Genomic DNA, 21,898 nt, shown 5'->3' with positions numbered 1-21,898 from the left:
GTACAGTAATTCTTCCGTTTAATGTAAGATATGGTGAAACCTCCTCATCTTCGGGAAATATGCTGCGAAAGTATTCTGCAGCGCAGTCCGTTGGATTGGACCGTCCAAGATAAATGAAGTATCCCACCTGTAACAAAATTTTCATAATTATTTTTATAGACACAACATTTATAAACTGAATTGCTGTAAATATATATTTATATAGAAAACATTCTAACCAAATCATTATACGTTTCTTCGTCAACGTTTTCGAAGGCCAAGAAGTCGTCAACGGTCTTAAATGAAATTTCCTGTGGCTTATTCACTGTTTTTTTTACTGCCGACTCTCGCCACAATCGTTTAATAGCCTTCGTATTCTCACTGCAAGGAAAATGAAATTATGAGATTAAAAATTTATTTATGATAAGTTGCTTGCTATTATTCCTCAGTAAAATCATTAATTCTTACTCGGTTTTATTTATAATATAAATTTGTCGTTTTTCCATGCGACGTAATTGCGTCATGATAATTCTAAAATGAGATTGGTGTGTTAATTCATATGCACATAGACTAATATCTTTGTTGATATCAGGTCTGTTCTTTTTAGCTGCACTGCTGAACTGGTGCAATAAGTTAGAGTGAGAAAAAATATACTTGTCTCACTTTAACGTATTGCACTAGTTCAGCAGTGCAGCTAAAAAAAACAGACCTATCATAAAGCATTTTTCAAACAAATTACTTTACAACTTACTTTAGAAACTGCTTTGTATTAGGGGATGTTCCTTTGTCCTCTGTCCATTCCTCATGTTCTGGTGATTGTGGTCGAGTGATGTGTTGTACGGGTGATTGTGATGGTCGTGATGACATCTGTTTATGTTGTAGTGGTTGAATGTTTGAATGAATGTTTTGTGAGGATGATTTTGTGGCTGGTGAAGGAGACATTAATGTTTATTTGCGTTGTAGTGGTGATTTTGATGCTGGAGGATTGTTTCGTGCAAATGATTGGGTGGCTGTTGCAGATGAGTGTGATGAGATGAGTGTATTATGTTGTAATCGTGCTGATGGAGGAGGCATGTGTTCATATGATTGTGTAGATGAGAATGATGCAGATCGAGTATGCAAAGATGATGATGCTCGGGATTGTGAATTTCCCATATGGTGTTACCTGTTTTTGTGTAGCTTTGTGGATTGTGTCATATGTTCTTGTATGTGTGTATTTTTTAAGTTTTTTTTCTTCAATTCCTGAGATGTGCGATACTTTTTAATATCCGTATTTATCAAATGCAACGCTTTAGTTAATTTACTGTCGGTTTTATTTCTTGTCTTATCGGTTTCTAATATTTCTCTCCCTCGTCCTCGTTGATTCATCTACGATGTAACAATAACATAACTTTATGAAGACCATTCTAATCGTTGGTATGTAAAATGACTGCAACTACCCAGACGTCAACAATAGGATTTTTATGCTCTTCAGTGTGCCAGTAAAGCACACGGAAACATTTACCATGCACTTCGAAAAAATCTTCAACTCTGTAAAATTCTTGAACCGCCAACTGATAATGGTCACGCGAAAGAATGATGCTCCGAACAAGACAAATCTTTGAATTCTGTAGTATTACCGTATTATCCTGATCCTTCACCGATATACGAAATTTTCCTGTGTCTAAGATCTGAAAGTGGCGACTATCTAGCGGAGCATTTAACACTGCAGGACCAATCCAGGGACTTCTGGAACGTATTACTGCCTCACTTACATTTACAATCTTTTGAGTAACTCGGAATTTTTCAAATCGCCTATTTATGATTTGTTGTAAATGTGATGAGGTTTGCGACAAACTTTGCAGAAATACGTCATGTTGTTTTCATATGAAAACATGGACAATTCATCTAATGAGCCAAAACGTCTCACGTCATCTACGATATGTAAAAGGCAATGAGTAATATAAGAAAGAAATTCTGGACCATATATATCCTCTGCTCGATTCACAAACATTCTTAATGCTCTATGAGCAAAATCAAGACTGTCTTCTGATAAGGAAGAACTGACTAGAACTCGAATGGCGGAATGTAATAGAAGAAAATGTTTGTATGCAGCGGGATCTACGAGTCCATAATACACAACTGGGGCAGTATATAAAAGAAGTTGACGATTTTCCGTAGCCTTAAACCCTCGATATTTTTTCATTAATTGTGGTTTTCGCGAAAATTCTTTAGGGGTATAATTCTTAACATGTTGTAAACGTGTCGTCATAATGTCAAGTAATCTGGCTGAAAGTTTTAAACGTGGATTATATTTTCCATCAACAAACACGCTATTTATTTTTGGAACTACACCAAGACAAATGGTGTGCATGTAGTCAAAGACCGTTTGAGTTACCAACCCCATCCCCAAAGTAAGCAGAACAGAGTCAGAATCTGTATGATGTTCTCCATCAATGTGCTGTCTATACTCTTCGTCCGTACGGGGTCTGTGTCGAATACCACGATAAGCTACTACTCCACGACGAAGCCAATTTCCCCGAATCCAACATTTTGAACACGGAAATAGACTGCCATGGCCTCTATGACCCAGTACAAAAGCTCGCGCAGGAGAATCAGCTAAAAAACATCTCAATTTAATCAGTTGTAATTGATTACGAAAAACAATTCCTCCACGATTTAATACATCTCGCACTTCATCCACAAAATATTGGAATAATTCTTGTGCGTTAGTTGGTTTTGATGAACCTTGCCAGACACCTACGATTTCGGGTTTACTTCGAGGAATATTTGCAATCCTAATTTGTATTGGCCATATTTGAATTTTGGACTGTTCATCCAATGTTGCACCATCTGTGATAAAGTCTATCATCAATGTGTCATGTGGAATCAATTCTGGACTAGTTTGTTGAAGAATAGAAAGAATTCCTGCTTCAAATCCTAAATGTAGATATTCACCTCCTGCAATGTTAAACGTGGGATGGGCGCTCTGTGGAGTCTTTAGAAGCGTCCTAGTATCTTTTGGTAAAGTAGATAAACAAGGATGTGTTCGAAGGACCTGTAAAACACCATTTACTTGTGTATGAGACATATTATTGCTAACGAAGGCTTCAACAAGACGTTCTTGAAAATTATCAATAGTATTTTGAGGCTCATTATCTACTGTATTATCATAATCTACAATGGATTCAGCAACATCTGAAGAACTTAATATTTCATCGACCTGATTAAAAACAAATTGCGCATCATCAGCTGATGCATCCGAAAAAACGAGAACTTCATCTTCCTCAATCTGACTCTGCCTATATTCCGCAGAAATGTGACCTTCATCGACAAAGTCTGAATCGGCTGTAGCATTTGCATTATTACAATTCTGCTGTTATAAACATTCATATTCACTACGCGCAGCTCTTTCTAATTTTTCTAAACGACGACGATGAGTTACAGACAGTAAATGATAAGGCTTGCGACTGCGCCTGTTCGCCACACGCAACATATTGATGAAGTAATTAAAATACCAGTGAAAAAATAAACAAGATAAACAAGTTACAACTTGAGGAAAAATAAATATAGTCTGCAATGGAAAATTAAAAACCAAAAAGCCAAGTTTTTTAATCAAGTTAAACTATAATGTGGGATTATATTAACGTACACAATCAACGATATGTAATGAAACGAATAAGATTTAAATTATGTATATGAATAATGTTTGTTAGCTCCTATAATGTTTCAATTGACGTTAGAGACGTCATTAAGATGTTATTACATTATTTTATGTCAGTTTTCTACTTAAGTAATTATAAAGAAAATAATATTTATTGGGAATCTATCGCTAAACAGTTCTATACCCAATAAATCGATAAAAAGAATAAGATTAATAAATGTGTGCAACACAATATGTGCAACACAAATTGTACAAACCTCGTTCGTTGTAAGTATTTACTTCAACAATCAAACCTGTGAATTAAAAATGAAACAGTGTACAATAATTAAAATAATTAAAAATACGTCCAGAAAAAAGAAACACATTTGCTAATTTGAGTTTTTACGTATTTAGCTATTAATCCACAGTTGGAAAATTTGTGTTTTCTTGTAAAGCAATATACTGGTTAACATTTTTTGTGTTAATTTAACATGTTGCTGTTATGTTCATTCAACTCAAGTATTAAATGCTAAAAACAATTAGAAAAAAGTATAACAACACATTGTGCACCTATTCTTAATGTTACACAATAATTATGTTCCGTATTATTAGTGGACAGGCGTTTATCTGTTAAAATTTACAGAAAAATATCTTAATTTTATTCTATAAGTGAGAGAGCGAGGACAAAATATTTTTAATTTTAAATAAAATTGTTTTTACACAAAATGTATTTCAAATTACTTTGAGATTTGCATTTATAGTGTTACCATTATTAACGTACCATATTATATTAAATATACAAAAATTTGTGTGAACCGTTTGGGACATCTGTTAAATTTAACACAGATTTTTCAACTGCATACATATTAATCCACATTAAACCATGTTAAACTATATTTGTTTAACCATTAAATCATTATCATCAATTGAGAATTCACTATCTCCCATTGTCAGTACCAGTCAAACGTAATTGGCTGCCTATTGCAGTATGCTTACATTAACCTTGCAATATATTACCAATTTGTTAACAATAATTATGACAGAATATATTGAGCTTTATGACATTAGCTACTAACATAACATAGCATAACATTAGCTACTTCTGTTTCTCTCTCTCTTTCTTTCTCTATCGAGTCGGACGTGTGTCACATCGCTCCGTAATACTTGTTTGTGTTTAGTGGTGTCAAGTGATTAAAAAATTTTAAAAATATGTTCATGTGATAAGTTCTTGAACCAACGATGGCTGTGCATGTTATCTAGCCGAGATGTGCTCTATTGTAGACGTGAGAACTGAATATATTCCATTGGAATTTTCGATCGTCGTCTGACAGGTGGACATATTTGCTGACGTGGGCCTCGCGATGTACGTGGACGACCGTATGGTTAGCTGCGATCACGAATAAATTCGACATGGAAGCAGATTATGTGGAATATAAATGTTCTGCATGCAAGAAGGAAATTAAAAACATTGTAACAGCATGCAAAAGATGCAATAAGATATTTTTGCACCCGGGGTGCGTTTGTAAACATAAGGTGTATAATAAATACAATGAGCTGGTGGCATGTGATGGTCCATATGAAAAATTTTCAGTGGAAAGTGAAAAGAAAAAGGATAGAACTCTGATCATGTCAAAGAGTGGAAGAGAGAGGCTGGGTACAGCGGAATCTGCTGGAAGTTCGGATTCTGTAGCAGGTGTGAAGAAACCATCTGGTATCGACTTGAAAATTGATTGCATTGTGAGATCAATTAAAGAAATGAAAGATGAGATGGTATGTAAAAAGGAAATTAAATTGATGATAAAGGAGTAGTGCAAGAAGAATTGAGAGATATAAGAAGAGAATTAAGTGAGATGAAACAAAAGATTCAAGGAGAAATAGTTGATTTGGGAGCTGGAGGAATGACTCAGAGGAGCTACTCCAATATAGTGAAGAAGAAAGCGAAAGAAAGCATCATAATTGTCAAACCTAAAGTACAACAGGGAAGTGAAGATACTAAGAAAGTAATAAAAGAGAAGATAAATATCAAGAATATTGCAGTAGGGATAACGAAAATGAGAAAAGGTAACAAAGGTACAGTAGTGCTGGGCTGCGAAACTGGAGAAGAAATAGAAACATTAAAAAACACAGTGCAAGAGAAATTAGGTAAAGATTATGAGGTTGCTGAGCCGATACAGAAGAAACCGAAAGTTAAAATTATTGGAATTGGAGAGGAGGAGATGAAATTGGATGAAGATAGTTTAATAGATGTAATTAAGAAGCAGAATAAAATTGAAAAAGGATTTTATTTACGGATACTGAAGAAGATAATAAAAGGCAGAAAAGAAGAGGACAAACAATCAAGAAGAAGAGGACGAGAAGAAGGTAATTTGATATTAGAGACAGATGAACGAACGCATGAATTATTATTAAAGAAAGGTAAAATTAATATAGGATGGAGAAAATGCATTGTGTCTAATTATGTTAGCGTCATAAGATGCTACAATTGCTGGGGATATTTCCATATTGCAAAGAACTGCACAAGACAGGAAACCTGTCATAAATGTGCAGGAAATCACAAGGAGAGCGAATGCACGTCAAGAAAGAAGAAGTTTGTAAATTGCATGCATAAGATACATTCTTATAATTTGAAACTAAACGATGAGCATGATGCACTGGATCCAGAATGTCCGGTATTTAAAAGGATATTAGAGGAGCAGAAAAGAAGAATAGGCTGGCAAAGTAGCACAAACAATAACAAATAGCAACTACAGGAAGTGATGGACGAAATTCTATACACCAATGCACAGAGCTGGATAGCCCATAAGGACGAGATATTACACCAGGTTATGAAGAAAAGGAATCCTGCCTTCCTAGCGCTGTCGGAGAGCCGACTAACGGAAGATATAAGTAATTGTGAAGTAAACGTGCCAGGATACGATATGGTTAGATGTGATAGTGAGAATAGACATACAGGGGGCGTCATTCTGTATATTAGAGAAGAAATTAGATATGATATAACCCTGCAGGAAAAAGTGAACTCGAACTGTTGGTGTGTAGCTATAGAAGTGAAGGAAAAATGGTACAAAGGGTCAATAGCTGTAATGTACCATTCGCCGAGTGCTCCAGATAGTGTTTTTGTAGACTTTTTAGAGGACATTACAGAGTGATTAGTATTAAAAGGAGATTGTATTATAGTGGGAGATTTTAATATAAATATATTGGAGGATTCGTTTTATACAAAAAAGATACATACGATTATGTTAGGATTAGGCATGAAACAATATGTAGATAAGCCAACGAGGGTGACGAAAGATAGTCAAACAATTATTGATTTGATTTTTGCGAATAGGAAAATAAATATACAGGTATGCGAAGAACCGAAAATAACAGATCATGCTTGGCTTCAAATTAAATTAAAAATAAAAGACTTAGAGGATAGATATAAAAAATGGTGGGGTCGGAATTATAGTAAAATTAATGTAGATAATTTTGTTTTATTAATGGAAGAAAATAAGATACAAGGACAGGAATTGTGTGTGAATGTGAAAGCTAATAATTTTGTTAATAGTATAGTGAATGTATTGGATATTGTAGCACCTAAAAAGAAATTTAGAATACCGAAAGTATGGGAAGGAAAAAAATGGTATACAAATAAAATTAGAGAAGCAGCGGTAATTAGAGATATAGCGTATAATAGAGCATTGTTTTCAAACACGGAGCAAGATTGGTTACAATTTAAATTTGAGAGAAATGCAGTAGATAAATTTATTAAGACCAAAAAGAAAGAATATTATAAAAATTTGATAGATTACAATAAAAATAATCCTGTAAGGATGTGGAAAACATTAAAAGAAGTATTAAAAGGGGAACAAATGGGGTTTAAGAAAATAGAAAATATTGATTTTGAAATATTAGAAGGAGATTGTGGGTGCAATATAGCGGATAAATTTAATTTATTTTATGTACAGAGTATAGATAATATAGTAAAATCTATAGAGGGAAAGGAGAAGGTTGAGATAAATAGAAGAGTTATATATCCTATTGTAAATAAAAAAGTTATATATGAATTTGAAATGATTAACTTAGGGAAATTAGAACAAATTGTGATGAGTTTGCCGAACAAGAAAGATACACAGGAAGGTATAACTAGTGATATATTAAAAATGGCATTTGATGTAATGAAAATAGATTTTTTAGATTTGATAAATGATTTGTTACGAAAAGGTCAATGCCCAGAGGAATGGAAAACATCTGAGATTATACCGATTCCAAAGACGGTGAAACCAAAGAAAGCTAGTGAATATAGACCGATTAATATATTGCCAATATATGAGAAAGTAATAGAATTAATAGTAAAAGAACAATTAGAAAGGTTTTTGAAAGATAATAATATTATAACAGAACATCAATCGGGATTTAGAAAGCGACATTCGTGTGAGACAGCAATTCAGACGGTTATTGATGAATGGAAAGTGGTAGTTAGTCAAGGAAAAATGGTAGGAGTAATATTTATGGATCTTAGACGACCATTTGAAACAATAGTAGGGAAAGATTATTAGAGAAATTGCATCAATATGGTATAAGAGGTATGGTTTTGGAATGGATACGTTCATATTTAAGTAACAGAACACAACAGGTTCGATTTAATGATATTTGGTCTAAATTAATTGCTACCAAGTATGGAGTGCCACAGGGATCTGTGTTAGGGCCGTTGTTATTTATTATATATATAAATGATATAATAGAATTTTGTGCGGAGATTTGTATGAAAATATTTGCGGATGATACATTGGCATATATTGTAGGGGAAAGTTGTGATGAAATAATGGTAAAATTGAATATGGTATTTAGGATGATAGAAAAATGGATGTGTATGAATAAATTAAAAGTAAATACAGACAAAACAAAATATATGATAGTTAGAAATGTTAGGAAGGAAATAAAGGCAGATATTGTGGTAAAAAGTTTAGATGGAACGGTGATAGAACAAGTAGAAAAAATGAAGTATCTTCGTATAATTATTGATTCTAAATTGCGATTTGTTGATCATTGCGATTATATGTTAAAGAAAATAGGGGAAAAAACTAGTCTTGTAAATAGAATAGGAAACGAATTATCTATATATACAAGATGCGTTGTGTATAAATCTATCATAGCACCTCATTTTGAGTATTGTGCGACGTTATTGATCAATATGGGCGAAACGCAATTGAATAAATTGCAAGTGGCGCAGAATCGAGCTATGAGAGTGATTTTGCAGTGCAAGCGAATAACCAAAGTTGAATGTATGTTGCATGCGTTGCAGTTTATGAGTATAAGACAGAGGTTGCGTTATAATATATGTATGTATATTTATTTTTAAAATATTACGAGGTATGTCATCGAATCTTTTAAGAGAAAGAATTGAGATAGTAGGAGAAATGACTGAGAGACAAACAAGACAAGAGATGAATATAGCATTACCAATGCGTAAAACAACTAGTGCACAAAAGAGTTTGTTTTATGAGGGAATTAAAATGTACAACGCTTTGCCGACGGAAGTTAGACGCAGCGTAATTTTAATATCATTTAAACGTATATTAAGAGAATATATTTTATAATTGTTAGATGTAAGTTTTTCTGTAATATTTATGTATACAAATAGCTGAAAAAGCTAATAAACATAAACATTCATTCTTTTCTCTCTCTCTCTCTCTCTGTGGACTTGACGTGCTGAGACGTGCTCCTGAAACGTAGTGAGAGTTTAGTGGGAAGTATTGATTTATCAATTCTGAAATTGGTGCCACATAGGTGGTTGAGGACGGAGAACTAGTGAAAGTGTTATCCAGTGGCAAGAACAATTATTTCTTTGTAACGGAGAGCTGAAATGTGAGGAGAGACGTGCGAGTCAGCGTAGTCGGAAGGGCGGAGCGTTGTCATCGTGTCGATTGTAACGATATCGACGGAATTTGATGATACCACTTCATTCTGAAACTCTGATCAAATGATAATGAGTGATGGATGCTCGGAATGAGAAGCAGCTTTCATGTCGGCAATGTAGAAAGGAAATAAAAACACAGATGATAAAATATGTACCTTGTGAGAAAATATTTCATCCAAGTTGCCATAAATTGCATAGAGTGTATAATACGGCAAATGAATTAGTTGCGTGTCCTGGAAAGCACGAAATATTTACTATAAAAGGAGCTATTAGTGAAGAAGGAAGTGCGGTGAAAGAGCGTAAGGCGTCGAATGCAGAGGAGAATCAAGCAGGCGAACACAATATGGAGTCTAAGATAGATTGGCTAATGAGGAAAATCAAGGATGAAATGGTTAGTAAAAATGAAATAAAAGGTATAATTGCAGATATAATTAAGGATGAACTGGAGGATTTTAAGAAGGAGATGGAAGAAATGAGGAAGATGATACGGAATGCGATGGCAGATGAGGAGGCCCCACGTAGTTATGGTGATGCAGTTAAGGGAAAGAAAAAAGAAAATGTTATTATAATAAAACCAAAGGAACAGCAAAAGAGTGAGAAGACAAAAGAAGAGATAAAACAAACTATTGATATTAAGAATATGTCAATAGGGGTATCAAAGATGAGAAAAGGAGGAAATGGTGCATTTATATTGGGTTGTGAAAGTGAGAAGGAAATAAAACAACTAAAATCAACTGTTGAGATTAAATTGGGAAACAAATATCAAATAATAGAGCTGAGAAATGCTCAACTGAAAGTAAAAATATTCAATGTGGACGAAGAGGAAATGAAATGCAATGAGGAGCAAATAATAGGTATGATAATAAAACAGAATAATTTGGAGGAAGAAAGAAGAGGATTCCACATGAAAATTGTGAAGAAAATAATTAAAAAAGGGAATGAAAACAGTACCAGTAGAATGAAGAAAGAAGATGGCTCGCTGATAATAGAAGTCGATGATACAACACACAAAGAAATGCTAAGAAAGGAGAAAATAAATGTTAGATGGAAAAAGTGTCGTGTTGTCAATTTTGTGAATGTGAAGAGATATTTCAAATATTGGGGATATTATCATATTGCAGCAAATTGTAGACGACCAATAACATGTTCGAGATGTGCAGGTGACCATAAGGATAGTGAATGTAAAGCTAAAAAAAAAAAATGTGTGAACTGTATGTATAAGAATAAAACTTATAATATGAAAATAAATGAAAAACACAGTGCTTTAAGTAGGGAATGCCGGACATTCAAGAGAGCTGTAGAGGAGGAAAGGAAGAGAGTGGGCTGGAGGAGTGATGAATAGCAACTATGGGTTAGAGAAGAAGAAATAATGTATACAAATGCCCAAAGTCTAATAGTACACAAAGATGAGATTTTCCATCATATAATGAAGAAAAGAAGTCCGGCTATAGTTGCACTATCGGAGGCGAGAGTGAATGACAGTATAGAAGATTTTGAGATAAATATTAGATGTTATAGTAGTGTGAGGTGTGATGCAGAAAATAGACATACGGGAGGAGTTGTGGTTTACATTAGAAATGACATTAAATATGAGACAGTAATGGTGCATAAGATAATAGGAAATTGCTGGTGTGTTGTGATAAGGATGAATGTAAAATGGTATAGAGGTACAATAGTAGTATTATATCATTCACCTAGTGCGGCTGACGGGATTTTTATAAAATTCATTGAGGATATAGTGGAGGAGTTGGTTGTAAAAGAGCCGTGTATAGTGATAGGCGACTTTAATCTAGATTGGAAGTCAGAAGCGTTTTATAAAAATAAGTTAAGAAATATTATGTTAGGATTAGGAATGAAGCAATATATTAATCAAACAACAAGGGTGACAATCAATAGTAGTACTCTTATAGATTTAGTTTTTGCGAGCCTGAATTTAAGTGAGAATGTAACTGTACTTGAGAATCAGAAAATTACGGATCATGCATGGATAAGAATTAAATTTATAACGGAACATGAAGATAGTCTCTACAAGGAATTCAGGGGTAGAGCCTATAACAGGATGAATGTAGAAAATTTCATTACGAAATTACAGCGAAATATGAATAGTAATTGTGAATTAAATATAAATGAAAGGGGTAACAGTTTTGTAAAAAATATAGTTAAGGCATTAGATGTGGTAGCGTCTGAAAGATCATTTAAGATACCAAAAGCGTGGGAGGGGAAATTATGGTTTACAGAAGATATAAGAAAGACAGCAATTGCTAGAGATAAGGCATATGGTAAAGCAGTTTACACGGGATTGGAGCAGGACTGGATGCAATATAAAATCGAAAGAAATATAGTTGTAAAACTTATAAAAGATAAGAAAAAGCAATACTATGAAACTATGATTGATGATAATAGGTCAGATTCAAGGAGAATATGGAAAGCATTAAAAGAAATACTGAAAGGGGAAACCCCAGATGAAAAATTTATTGATAGGGTAGATTTTGAAGGTATTATTACAAATGAAGGAATAAATATTGCGGACAAGTTCAATGAATATTATATTAACAGTATTGATAATATTATAAAGAGTATTGTTCGCGATGAGGGAATTCATCCTTGTGAGAGTTCCTTGACGAGAAACATAAGTTGAAACAGACCGGGGTGGAGTGGGTCGAATCAGTGAATTTCGTGATCTCGTAATATAAAATCTGACCTCTTCTTATTACTGTGAACCGAAGGCTCTAGATCTGCCCGCTCCGCTCGTATTTGTCTCAACGAGCATAATATTGTCGCGATTTCGACCATGAAACCATGTCCGAAGTAACTGATCGAATATCCATATATGGACATTTCCTTTGTTTGGCCCGCGATCAAAACTTGTTATTCGACCGTTCCTCACGACAACATGGGCCGGTTTGCCTGTGTCCGCGACGGCGACATTCAGAATTGTCTGATCCGTGAGCCAGACCGCTTCTTAAGTCTCCGTAGATTTCGCTCCGATTTCTGCAATTTCGATAAGTGAGCCCGATCAGTTACGTCGGTGTTTGGTTTCTTTCCGATCCTCCGCGGTCTCGCCGACGACCGACGAAATCGCTTCGCCACAGGAGACGGATCTCCGAGTCTGTAATTTCCGTCTTAGTGTCCGACTCGCCCGACGAGTCATTGTGACGATCGGTCCGCAAGTTCGATTGCTTCCCGTACACGTGGAGACAAACACGGCGCACAACATCAAGATTTCCGCGAAATCCGTCTAGTCGGGCCTACGTTTCCGCCTTCCCGACTCGCGCCTATACCCGGCGACACAATAGACGCAGCGTGCTGCTCGCGGCCGTGACCGACTTTCCTGGCTGAAAATAAAGACAACTTCAAGCCTAAATCGAGTGTGTTTTCCTCGATCCATCTCACGATTCTTCCTGCGGACGCTCGCTCTCATCAAAGGAGATCGAGCGCACGAACTTCGTGCTCATCGTCTGGGCATTCCCGGTGCATCACAACTCGCAGACGACAAGTATTAAGAAGGTAAATGGTCATAGAAGTGATAGGGAAACAATATATGTTAATGAAAATAAAGAAATATTTGAATATTTTGATCCTATCAATACTAGTGGATTGGAAAAAATCGTTATGAATCTCCCGGATAAAAAAAGGGACAGCCGAAGGAATAAGCGTTAATGTGTTGAAAACAGCATTTTGTGTAGTAAAGGATGAATTCAAGAACATAATAAATAAATCGTTAATGATAGGAGAGTGTCCTAGCGGCTGGAAAACATCCACGGTGATTCCAATCCCAAAAATAAAAAGTCAATAAAAGCTAGTGATTATAGACCAATTAACGTCCTGCCAGTATATGAGAAGGTATTAGAATTAGTGGTCAAAGAACAAATAGAAAAATACATTGAGGCAAATGAAGTGTTAACGAAACATCAGTCAGGATTTAGAAAATTATATTCCTGCGAGACGGCAATACAAGGAACAATAGATGAATGGAAACTAGAAATTGCGGAAGGGAAAATGGTAGGGGTCATATTTATGGATTTAAAAAGAGCATTTGAGACTGTTGATAGAAATAGGTTATTAGAAAAAATGTACCAGATTGGAATAAGAGGAAAAGTGCTAAATTGGTTTAAATCATACTTAAGTAATAGAACACAAAAAGTTAGATTTAATAATCAGTATTCAAAATTAATGTTAATAGAAAATGGTGTTCCGCAGGGATCGGTTTTAGGTCCGTTACTTTTTATATTGTATATCAACGATATAGCTGAAATATGTCCGATGGGAAGTAATGTAAAGTTGTTTGCGGATGACACGATGATTTATGTAATAGGAGAATCTAGTGAAGAGATTAATAGGAAGATGAATGATGTATTTTATGAAATAGAAAAATGGATGATTTTAAATAAATTAAAGTTAAATGTGGATAAAACAAAATATATGATAATTAGAAGTACTAGAAAGGAAGTTAAAGGGCAGGTAAAAATAATTTGTATGAATGGTGAAGAGTTAGAACAAGTAGAAGTAATAAAATACCTAGGAATAATGATTGATAATAAGATTACTTTTGCGGAACATTGTGATTATATGTTAAAAAAGATAGGTAAGAAAACTAGTTTTTTGAATAGAATTGGTCATTATTTAACACCATATAGTAGACAAATAGTATATAAGTCGATTATTGCGCCACACTTTGAATATTGTGCAACAGTAATTGTGGGGATGGGTGAAACGCAAATTAGCAAACTGCAGGTTGCACAAAATAGAGCGATGAGAGTGATTCTGCAATGTAAGAGAAATACGAGAGTGGAACATATGCTACAAGCTTTGCAATATATGTCAATAAGACAAAGAGTGTATTATAATGCGTGTATATTTATGTATAAAATATTAAGAGGACATTTACCGCGTGTGTTGAGAGAAAGAGTAGAATTAGTGGGAGAGGATAATCAGATGAAGACTAGACAGAAGGGTAACATAGCTGTACAATTGCGAAAGACATGTGAAGCGCAAAGAAGTATTTTTTATAAAGGTGTAAAAATGTACAATGATTTACCTATAGAGGTAAAACAATGTGAAAGCGTAGGAAAATTTAAAAGAATGGTAAAAGATCATATTGTAAACACGGTCAATATATTGTAATATAATTGTAACTATATGTATAGTAATAGCCGAGAAGGCTAATAAAGCTCAATCAATCTCTCTCTCTCTCTGTCTCTCTCTCTCTCTCTCTCTCTCTATATATATATATATATATATAGACTTCGAGGGGGACATAAGACGGTACTATTGGTTTGACCTTGAGTGGCGTTGTCAAGGTCATATGGAATTCAACTTTGTTTTTTTAAACGGAACCCCATACTTTTTATTGCAGATTCTGATTCTTCGTCGAAAAGTAAGTAACTTTTGTCCGAAACATTGTCTTTAAAAACGCCCTCCTTATCCCGAAACATAATTAATTTACATGTATAATACAGATTACACTGGTCATCAATTTTCGACCATTTTTATGTCACAAAAGGAATGACAGGTCATTTCGATAGGATTTTTCCCGTAGATTAGGAATCTGAAACCCAAAATGTTGCATCACGTCACGTTTTTGAGAAAAATGAGGTCAAATAGTTAAAAAAACCTGTTTTTGGCAGTTTTTACACCTCTGTCACAAAGGAACGGGACGTGATGGAATACTCTATGTGGGCACAAATTAAAGCTTGAACCTTAAACTTTAATGGTATGAAGCAAAAAACCATGTGACAATAATGGGTGTTTTCCAGCAACGACACAGTGCGACACAGTGTATCATTCTATCTTTGTTGTTCGCTGGTATTGAAAGAAGATAGAATGATACACTGTGTCGCACTGTGTCGTTGCTGGAAAACAAGGAATGTGAAGTCGTGTAGCACAGGTTTTTGATATGGAGACCGCAGCCTGAGTTTATTCAACCACCGATCTTACATCGGATGGCTTTGGACGGCTTCGGCTACACTGACATGTTATGTATGGCATCCCGCCACTCCCACGGTCTGTTAGAACGATTCGGGCAGCGTTGATCGCCATTCCCATGCTCCTTGCGTCTGTAATCTGGCAGCTCTGTTTAAGTCTCCTTTTTTAAGCTGTTTGGCGCCGATTTACTTTCAGGCTTCTGATGTAATCAGGCTCAGCAAAGATGTACAGCAGATATATCTGGGGTTTTCAGAATTTGCTTTTATGAAATTCATTTATTTGGACTAGGTTAGGATTAAAGTTTTGTATATAGCGATAGTTTTGTAATTTACATTAATCACGTAATCATGCCGAGGAAATGTGTCAACCATCCTGACTCATTTTGTAATGTGTGCGGAGAACTAACTTTTAAATTTCGACGACGAAACTTTATACCGTTAATAAAAAATTGTTATCAGCAATATTTCGGTTTTTGTGTGAGTCATCAAGACAAGGTTTGGGCACCTCATATCTGCTGCATAACATGTGTTAGGCTTCTTACGGGATGGGCAAACGGATCTCGATATATGCCTTTTGCAGTTCCAATGATTTGGCAGGAGCCAAAAGATCACTTAGAATGTTACTTTTGTTTGATTAATACGAAAGGAATCACAAATAAATCTAAACATACTATAAAATATCCAGATTTACCATGTGCTAGGAGACCAATTCCCCATAGTGATGAGTTACTTGTACCAAAATTTCCTGAAAATGTGGAAAATTTCCTGGAAATCGATGATGAAGTAGAAGTTGATATTCCGTGTGAAGAAAATGATCACGATGGAAGATTTGAAGAAAGCACTTTCTCGAGTAAACCACATTCATTAACACAAAACGACCTTAATGATTTGGTACGCGATTTAAATTTATCAAAAAGACAGGCCGAACTATTAGGATCCAGGATGAGAAATTGGAATTTACTTCATCGTGATACAAAAATGCTTTTTCAGAAATCGTCACGATGAACTAAAACCCTTTTTTTCTCAGAAAGGAAGCTTAGTATTTTGCAATAATGTTTGTTCTGTTATGAATATATTGGATCATCATGAATATAATTCAACAGACTGGCGTTTGTTCATTGATTCTTCTAAAGTCAGGTTAAAAGCTGTACTGTACATAATGGAAATAATAAATTTTCTTATGTACCAATAGCCCATGCTGCCAACATGAAAGAGTCCTATGAAAATATGAAGTTACTTTTAGAAAAGATACAATACGACAGACATTCATGGAAAATATGTGGAGATTTAAAAGTCATCGCTCTTTTACTTGGATTGCAACTTGGATACACGAAATATTGTTGTTTTCTCTGCGAGTGGGATAGTAGAGATAAGAAAAATCATTAAGTAAAAAAAGAGTGGTCAAAGCGTTCATTTTTTACTCCAGGACTAAAGAATGTTTTACATCCTCCTTTGGTAAAACCCGAAGATGTATTTTTACCACCATTGCATATTAAACTTGGCCTGATGAAAAATTTTGTGAAAGCGATGGATCGTAACGGCGATGGATATTTCTATCTAAAAAATAAATTTTCTAGAATAAGTGATGCAAAAATTAAGGAAGGGATATTTGTAGGTCCTCAGATAAGGGAATTGATAAGGAATGAAATATTCGAAGAAAAGCTAAATTTGCTTGAAAAAAACGCCTGGCAATGTTTTACAAATGTTGTTAACAATTTTTTGGGCAACTATAGGTCAGAAAACTATAAAGATTTAGTATGTAACCTTTTGACTTCATACAAAGCTTTGGGTTGCAACATGTCACTTAAAATACATTTCCTGGACTCGCACTTAGACTTCTTTCCTAAGAATCTAGGCGCTGTTAGCGACGAACACGGCGAAAGATTTCATCAGGATAATTCAAGTATGGAAAAACGGTATCAAGGTAAATGGAGTCCTAATATGTGAGCTGACTACTGTTGGACACTTAAAAGAGACCTTCCTGAAGCAAAATATTCTAGAAAATCATGAATTAAATCAGTTTGTCTAATCTTTCAATCAGTTTGTTTAATCGATAAATGTTTTGATTTACTTAATAAAGTACCTTGAATAGTGAGGAGCAAGGGGACTTAATAAAGCACTCCAAGTAGTGAGAAACTGTATTATAATGCAATCCCGTACTTTACAGATGAAAGTTTTCGACAAATGTTTAATTTTTTGCTCCTATTTTGTATTAATTCGCCATTTTTTATTCCGACTTTGGATACCAAATTCAGAATCAGCGATGCCAGAAATCTCCAAAAGAAAAGTTTTGTTTACATTTTCACCTTTTGGTATTATTTTGTTGTCAAACGCGAGATCACAATTGGCGCGCGTCCTGACCGCTCAGTCAAAAAACCTGTGCTACACGACTTCACAGTATTGTCACATGGTTTTTTGTTTCATAATATTAAAGTTTAAGGTTCAAGCTTTAATTTGAGCCCACATAGAGTATTCTATCACGTTCCGTTCCTTTGTGACAGAGGTTCAAAAAGTGCCAAAAACAGGTTTTTTTAACTATTTGACCTCATTTTTCTCAAAAACGTGACGTGATGCAACATTTTGGGTTTCAGATTCGTAATCTACGGGAAAAATCCTATCGAAATGACCTGTCATTCCTTTTGTGACAAAATCAGTGTTGACCAGTGTTATAGGTAGGACAACATGTTCTAATGCGACCCGGGCACGCCAAGTACTTCAATGTCGTCATGTGATAAGAGAGTATGCATGGAAAACATTTGGATAAAATACTCAAACTGAATTGCTTCGAGGTACTTGGCTAGTTAACTATTGATTTCATATTTAGTTTTGATTTTTATAAATAGCATTTTAAACTTTTTGCTGCGTACAAGGTGAGATTTTTTATGTACTTGGCGTACTTTTTTCACCTTTATAAGGTTTTATTTAATGATCTCATTGCTATTTGTAAATTTTTTAAATTTTGAGATATCTCGAATCTGCTTGCGCAGTCTTCTTTAGAATCGTTTGCAGTTTCGTTTCGTTTGTAGTTGAACCGAGATATCTAACAAATGGCAAAGTTAGCAATGTTTTATTTAAACAAATGTTAATAAACTTTTAAAACTTCAACTATAAACCAAACAACTAGAAACGATTCTGAAAAAGACAGCGCAAACGGATTCGCGATATCTTAACAAATGGCAAAGTTAGCTATTTTTTATTTAAACAAATGTTAATAACTTTTGAAAGTTCAACTACAAACGAAACAACTAGAAACGAGTCTGAAAAAGACAGCAGTAGATATATAGGGCGGGTTCTGACCCATGGGGCAACGAGGGGATGAGGGGAGGGGGGCTGAGTCAGCGGGGGGGGGGGCGTCGTAGACCTGCATGAACATGTTCAAGGTCAGGTGACGTCATCGGAAGGCTGAGTCAGCAGGGGGGCTGAGTCAGCAGGGGTATCATGTTCACCTCGTAGGGCTGAATCAGCAGGGGGGGGGGGTCGTATATTGTTACATGTGGTACAGCGCTAGTGTAAATGGTGGCAGCGCTATTGTTGCATTATCCCAATTTTTCTATACGCTTGGACCTGCACGAACATGTTCAAGGTCAGGTGACGTCATCGTGTTTTCTCGGAACGCGCCCCGAAGCTGCGCAGTAGCGCAAATGGCAGCAGCGCTATTGTTACATAGTGCAACATCAGCACTACCTTTATATACGCTTGGACCTGCACGAACATATTCAAGGTCAGGCGATACCATCGGTAATTTTACGGACATGTGCGAAACTGCGCAGTAAGTGATGCATATATAAAACGGGAAGTGCGTCCACGGTTGCTTGTCCTGTGCAATGACGTATGGACGCGACGTCTAACGTAATACTCTCACCAATCACGGATTATGAGGAGGAGAGTAAAAAGTACGAGGGTATTTTGCTCAACTATTGTGCATTGAAGTCGATTTTACCACAATGTTCTACATATAGTAGGACATTGAGAGGAAGCTTGGCGCATGTTGCGATACGCGGACGGCTGTGGAAAAGGTTGGACAGAAATTACGGATAAAGTGGTATTGCGAGATCTGAAATTGCCAAGGTGCGCGTCTAAACAACGGATATAGTGCGCGCCGCCGGTGACAGTGTTGGTGAGAGCGCAGAAAGCGATCATCAGAGAAAAGTTGCCGAATAAAATACGTGCTGACGATCCTAACCTAGACACGAGAGACCAGATCGTAGTACATAAGGGAAATACGCGGAAGGCAAGACCACGGACAAAAGGTAAACAAGATAGATAAGTGACAGTTATCAGCCGATAATAGAAGGAAGCAGTTATCATCGGAACGGAGAAGTCAGGCTGGGTCGAAGGAAACAGTGGAACATCAATGAATAAGGCAGGCGGAAGCTCAGAAAAGAAAAAGGAATCAAAAAGAAAAGAAAGATCCATCATCATAGAAAGAGTTACTAGGCAGAGGACAGGTAGTCTAGGGTCAATAGCTGACTCATTCAAGAGAAAAAGAGAAGAGGAGGACGAAGAGGACAGGATAAAGGCGGTAAAGAATTTTACGAGATCTTCCGTAAATCTAGGATTGTGGATAGATCACCACCACATAAGAAAGAAGAAGAAACCGAAGAGTCACGGAAAATTCAGAAAGGAAAGAAAATAGGGGACAAGGAAGAAACAGACATGGATAATAACGGAAATTATGCTAACAATTAAAAAAGGCACAGAAGAGATAAAAAAAGAAAACAAAGAAATAAAGGCGGAATTGCAAGTCATGAGGGAAGAGTGGAAAAGAAGGCAAGAAGAATGGGTGAAAGAGAAGATAATAGAAGAGAGACTAAATGAACTAGAGACTAAAGAGGAACAAATGGAAATGATGATAGCAAGAATGAAACAACTGGAAAGGAAAGACGATGAAAGAGAGAGAAGAGAAAGAAGGAACAACATCATTATGAAAGGAGAGGGGATACCGACTGAAGGATCACCGAAGGAGATAATAAAACAAACATTAAGACAAGAATTGCAAATCGAGGCGGACATAGAAGATGCGTACTGGATAAAAAGGGAGCAGGGTAGAAGAATGCTGGTAGCAAAGTTAGGGAGTTGGCAACAGAAGAAGGAAATATTAATAAAGAAGAGCAAAATGAAAGGAAAGAAACTGTACATTGACAATGATCTAACGAAAAAGGAAAGAGACGTACAAAAAGAGATAACGGGAATAGTAAGAACAAAAAGAGAACGAGGAGAGGAAGTTAAGATAGGATACAAGAAACTTATAGCCAACGGAAAAACTTTCATATGGGAGGAAGAAGAAGGAATGAAGGAGATAAATTTTCGGTACAAACAAAGACCGACACAGACCAAGGCGGGAGAAACACGGAACGGATAAAATAACGAGACAGAATAACAAAGGCGACGAAAACTGGCTCAGAAATAAACGAAAGAGACAATACACAAGGAATAAACAAAAAAAGGATGACGCCGAAAACACAAAAGAGATCAAGGTAATATTTTCGAACACAGCAGGAATTGCAAGGAAAGATAAAGATTTCTAGGAGTATGTACGAAAATTTGAGATAGTCAATCTAACCGAAACGTGGATAGAAGAGAAAGGGTGGAAGAAAATGGAAGCATGGATGCCCAAAGAATTTAAATGGGAAATCCAATATGCAACAAGGGATAAGAAGAAAGGAAGAGGAAGTGGAGGTATGATAGTAGGAGTGAAGAAAAATATCAGGATGAAAGACGTACAAAAAGAAACAAGAGGAATAATAAGCTACAAAGTAAAGATTAAGGGAGAAATATGGAGAATTATTTCAATTTACAACAGAGAAGGGAAAAAGAGGACATTAGAAGAACTAGAAGAAAAAATTGAAAATGAAAGAGAGAAGAAAATGATAATTGGAGGAGATTTCAACGCGAGAACGGCACAGAAAGGAGAAATAGTATGGAATGGGGAAGAAGAAAGTAAAAGGACTTCGAAGGATAAGACAATAAACAGACAAGGAATGGATTTGATAGAGAAAATAGAAAAGATGGGACTTAGTATACTAAACGGAAACAAGGAAGAGGATGAACAAGGAAAGTGGACGTTTACAGGGACAATGGGAAAATCAGTAATAGACTATGCAATCTGCAATGCGGAAACATGGGAAGAAATTAAGAGCTTCAAAATAGGAGAGAGGACGGAGGCAGATCACCAACCACTGGTGGTAGAAATGAAGGCGAAAATAGAGGAGATAAGAAGAGAGGGAAATAGAGATAGAAGATTGGTCAGAAGAAGGAATAAAAATATATAAGGAAAATCTTAAGAGAAGAAAGACAGAAAAAGAAGGAGCACAGGAAGAATGGGAAGAACTAGTGGAAGAAATCAAAAAGGCGATAAACAAAAAGACAATCAAGAGAAAAGCGAAAGGAATAGGACAGAAAACTTGGTGGGACAAGAAATGTAGAAACAGTAAAACGAAACTAAATCGATCTTTAAGACAAATGAAAAAAGGA

The 21,898-nt window shown here is 35.6% G+C and overlaps 1 protein-coding gene and 1 pseudogene across 1 annotated transcript; both read left to right on the top strand.

Moving 5' to 3' along the window:
• Nucleotides 1-9,265: 9,265 nt before the first annotated feature.
• LOC109610975 lies at nucleotides 9,266-13,282 on the top strand. Its single transcript, XM_020031696.2, has one exon. It carries the CDS (start codon nucleotides 9,577-9,579, stop codon nucleotides 10,840-10,842), a length of 1,266 nt encoding a protein of 421 aa, XP_019887255.2. The 5' UTR covers nucleotides 9,266-9,576; the 3' UTR covers nucleotides 10,843-13,282.
• Nucleotides 13,283-19,778: 6,496 nt separating this feature from the next.
• Nucleotides 19,779-20,817, top strand: LOC113562777 (annotated as a pseudogene).
• The last annotated feature ends 1,081 nt before the right edge of the window (nucleotides 20,818-21,898 follow it).

The sequence above is a fragment of the Ooceraea biroi genome, chromosome 10 (genome assembly GCF_003672135.1).
Source record: "Ooceraea biroi isolate clonal line C1 chromosome 10, Obir_v5.4, whole genome shotgun sequence".
Taxonomy (NCBI): Eukaryota; Metazoa; Arthropoda; class Insecta; order Hymenoptera; family Formicidae; genus Ooceraea; species Ooceraea biroi.
This window is presented reverse-complemented; position numbering and strand designations above follow the sequence as displayed.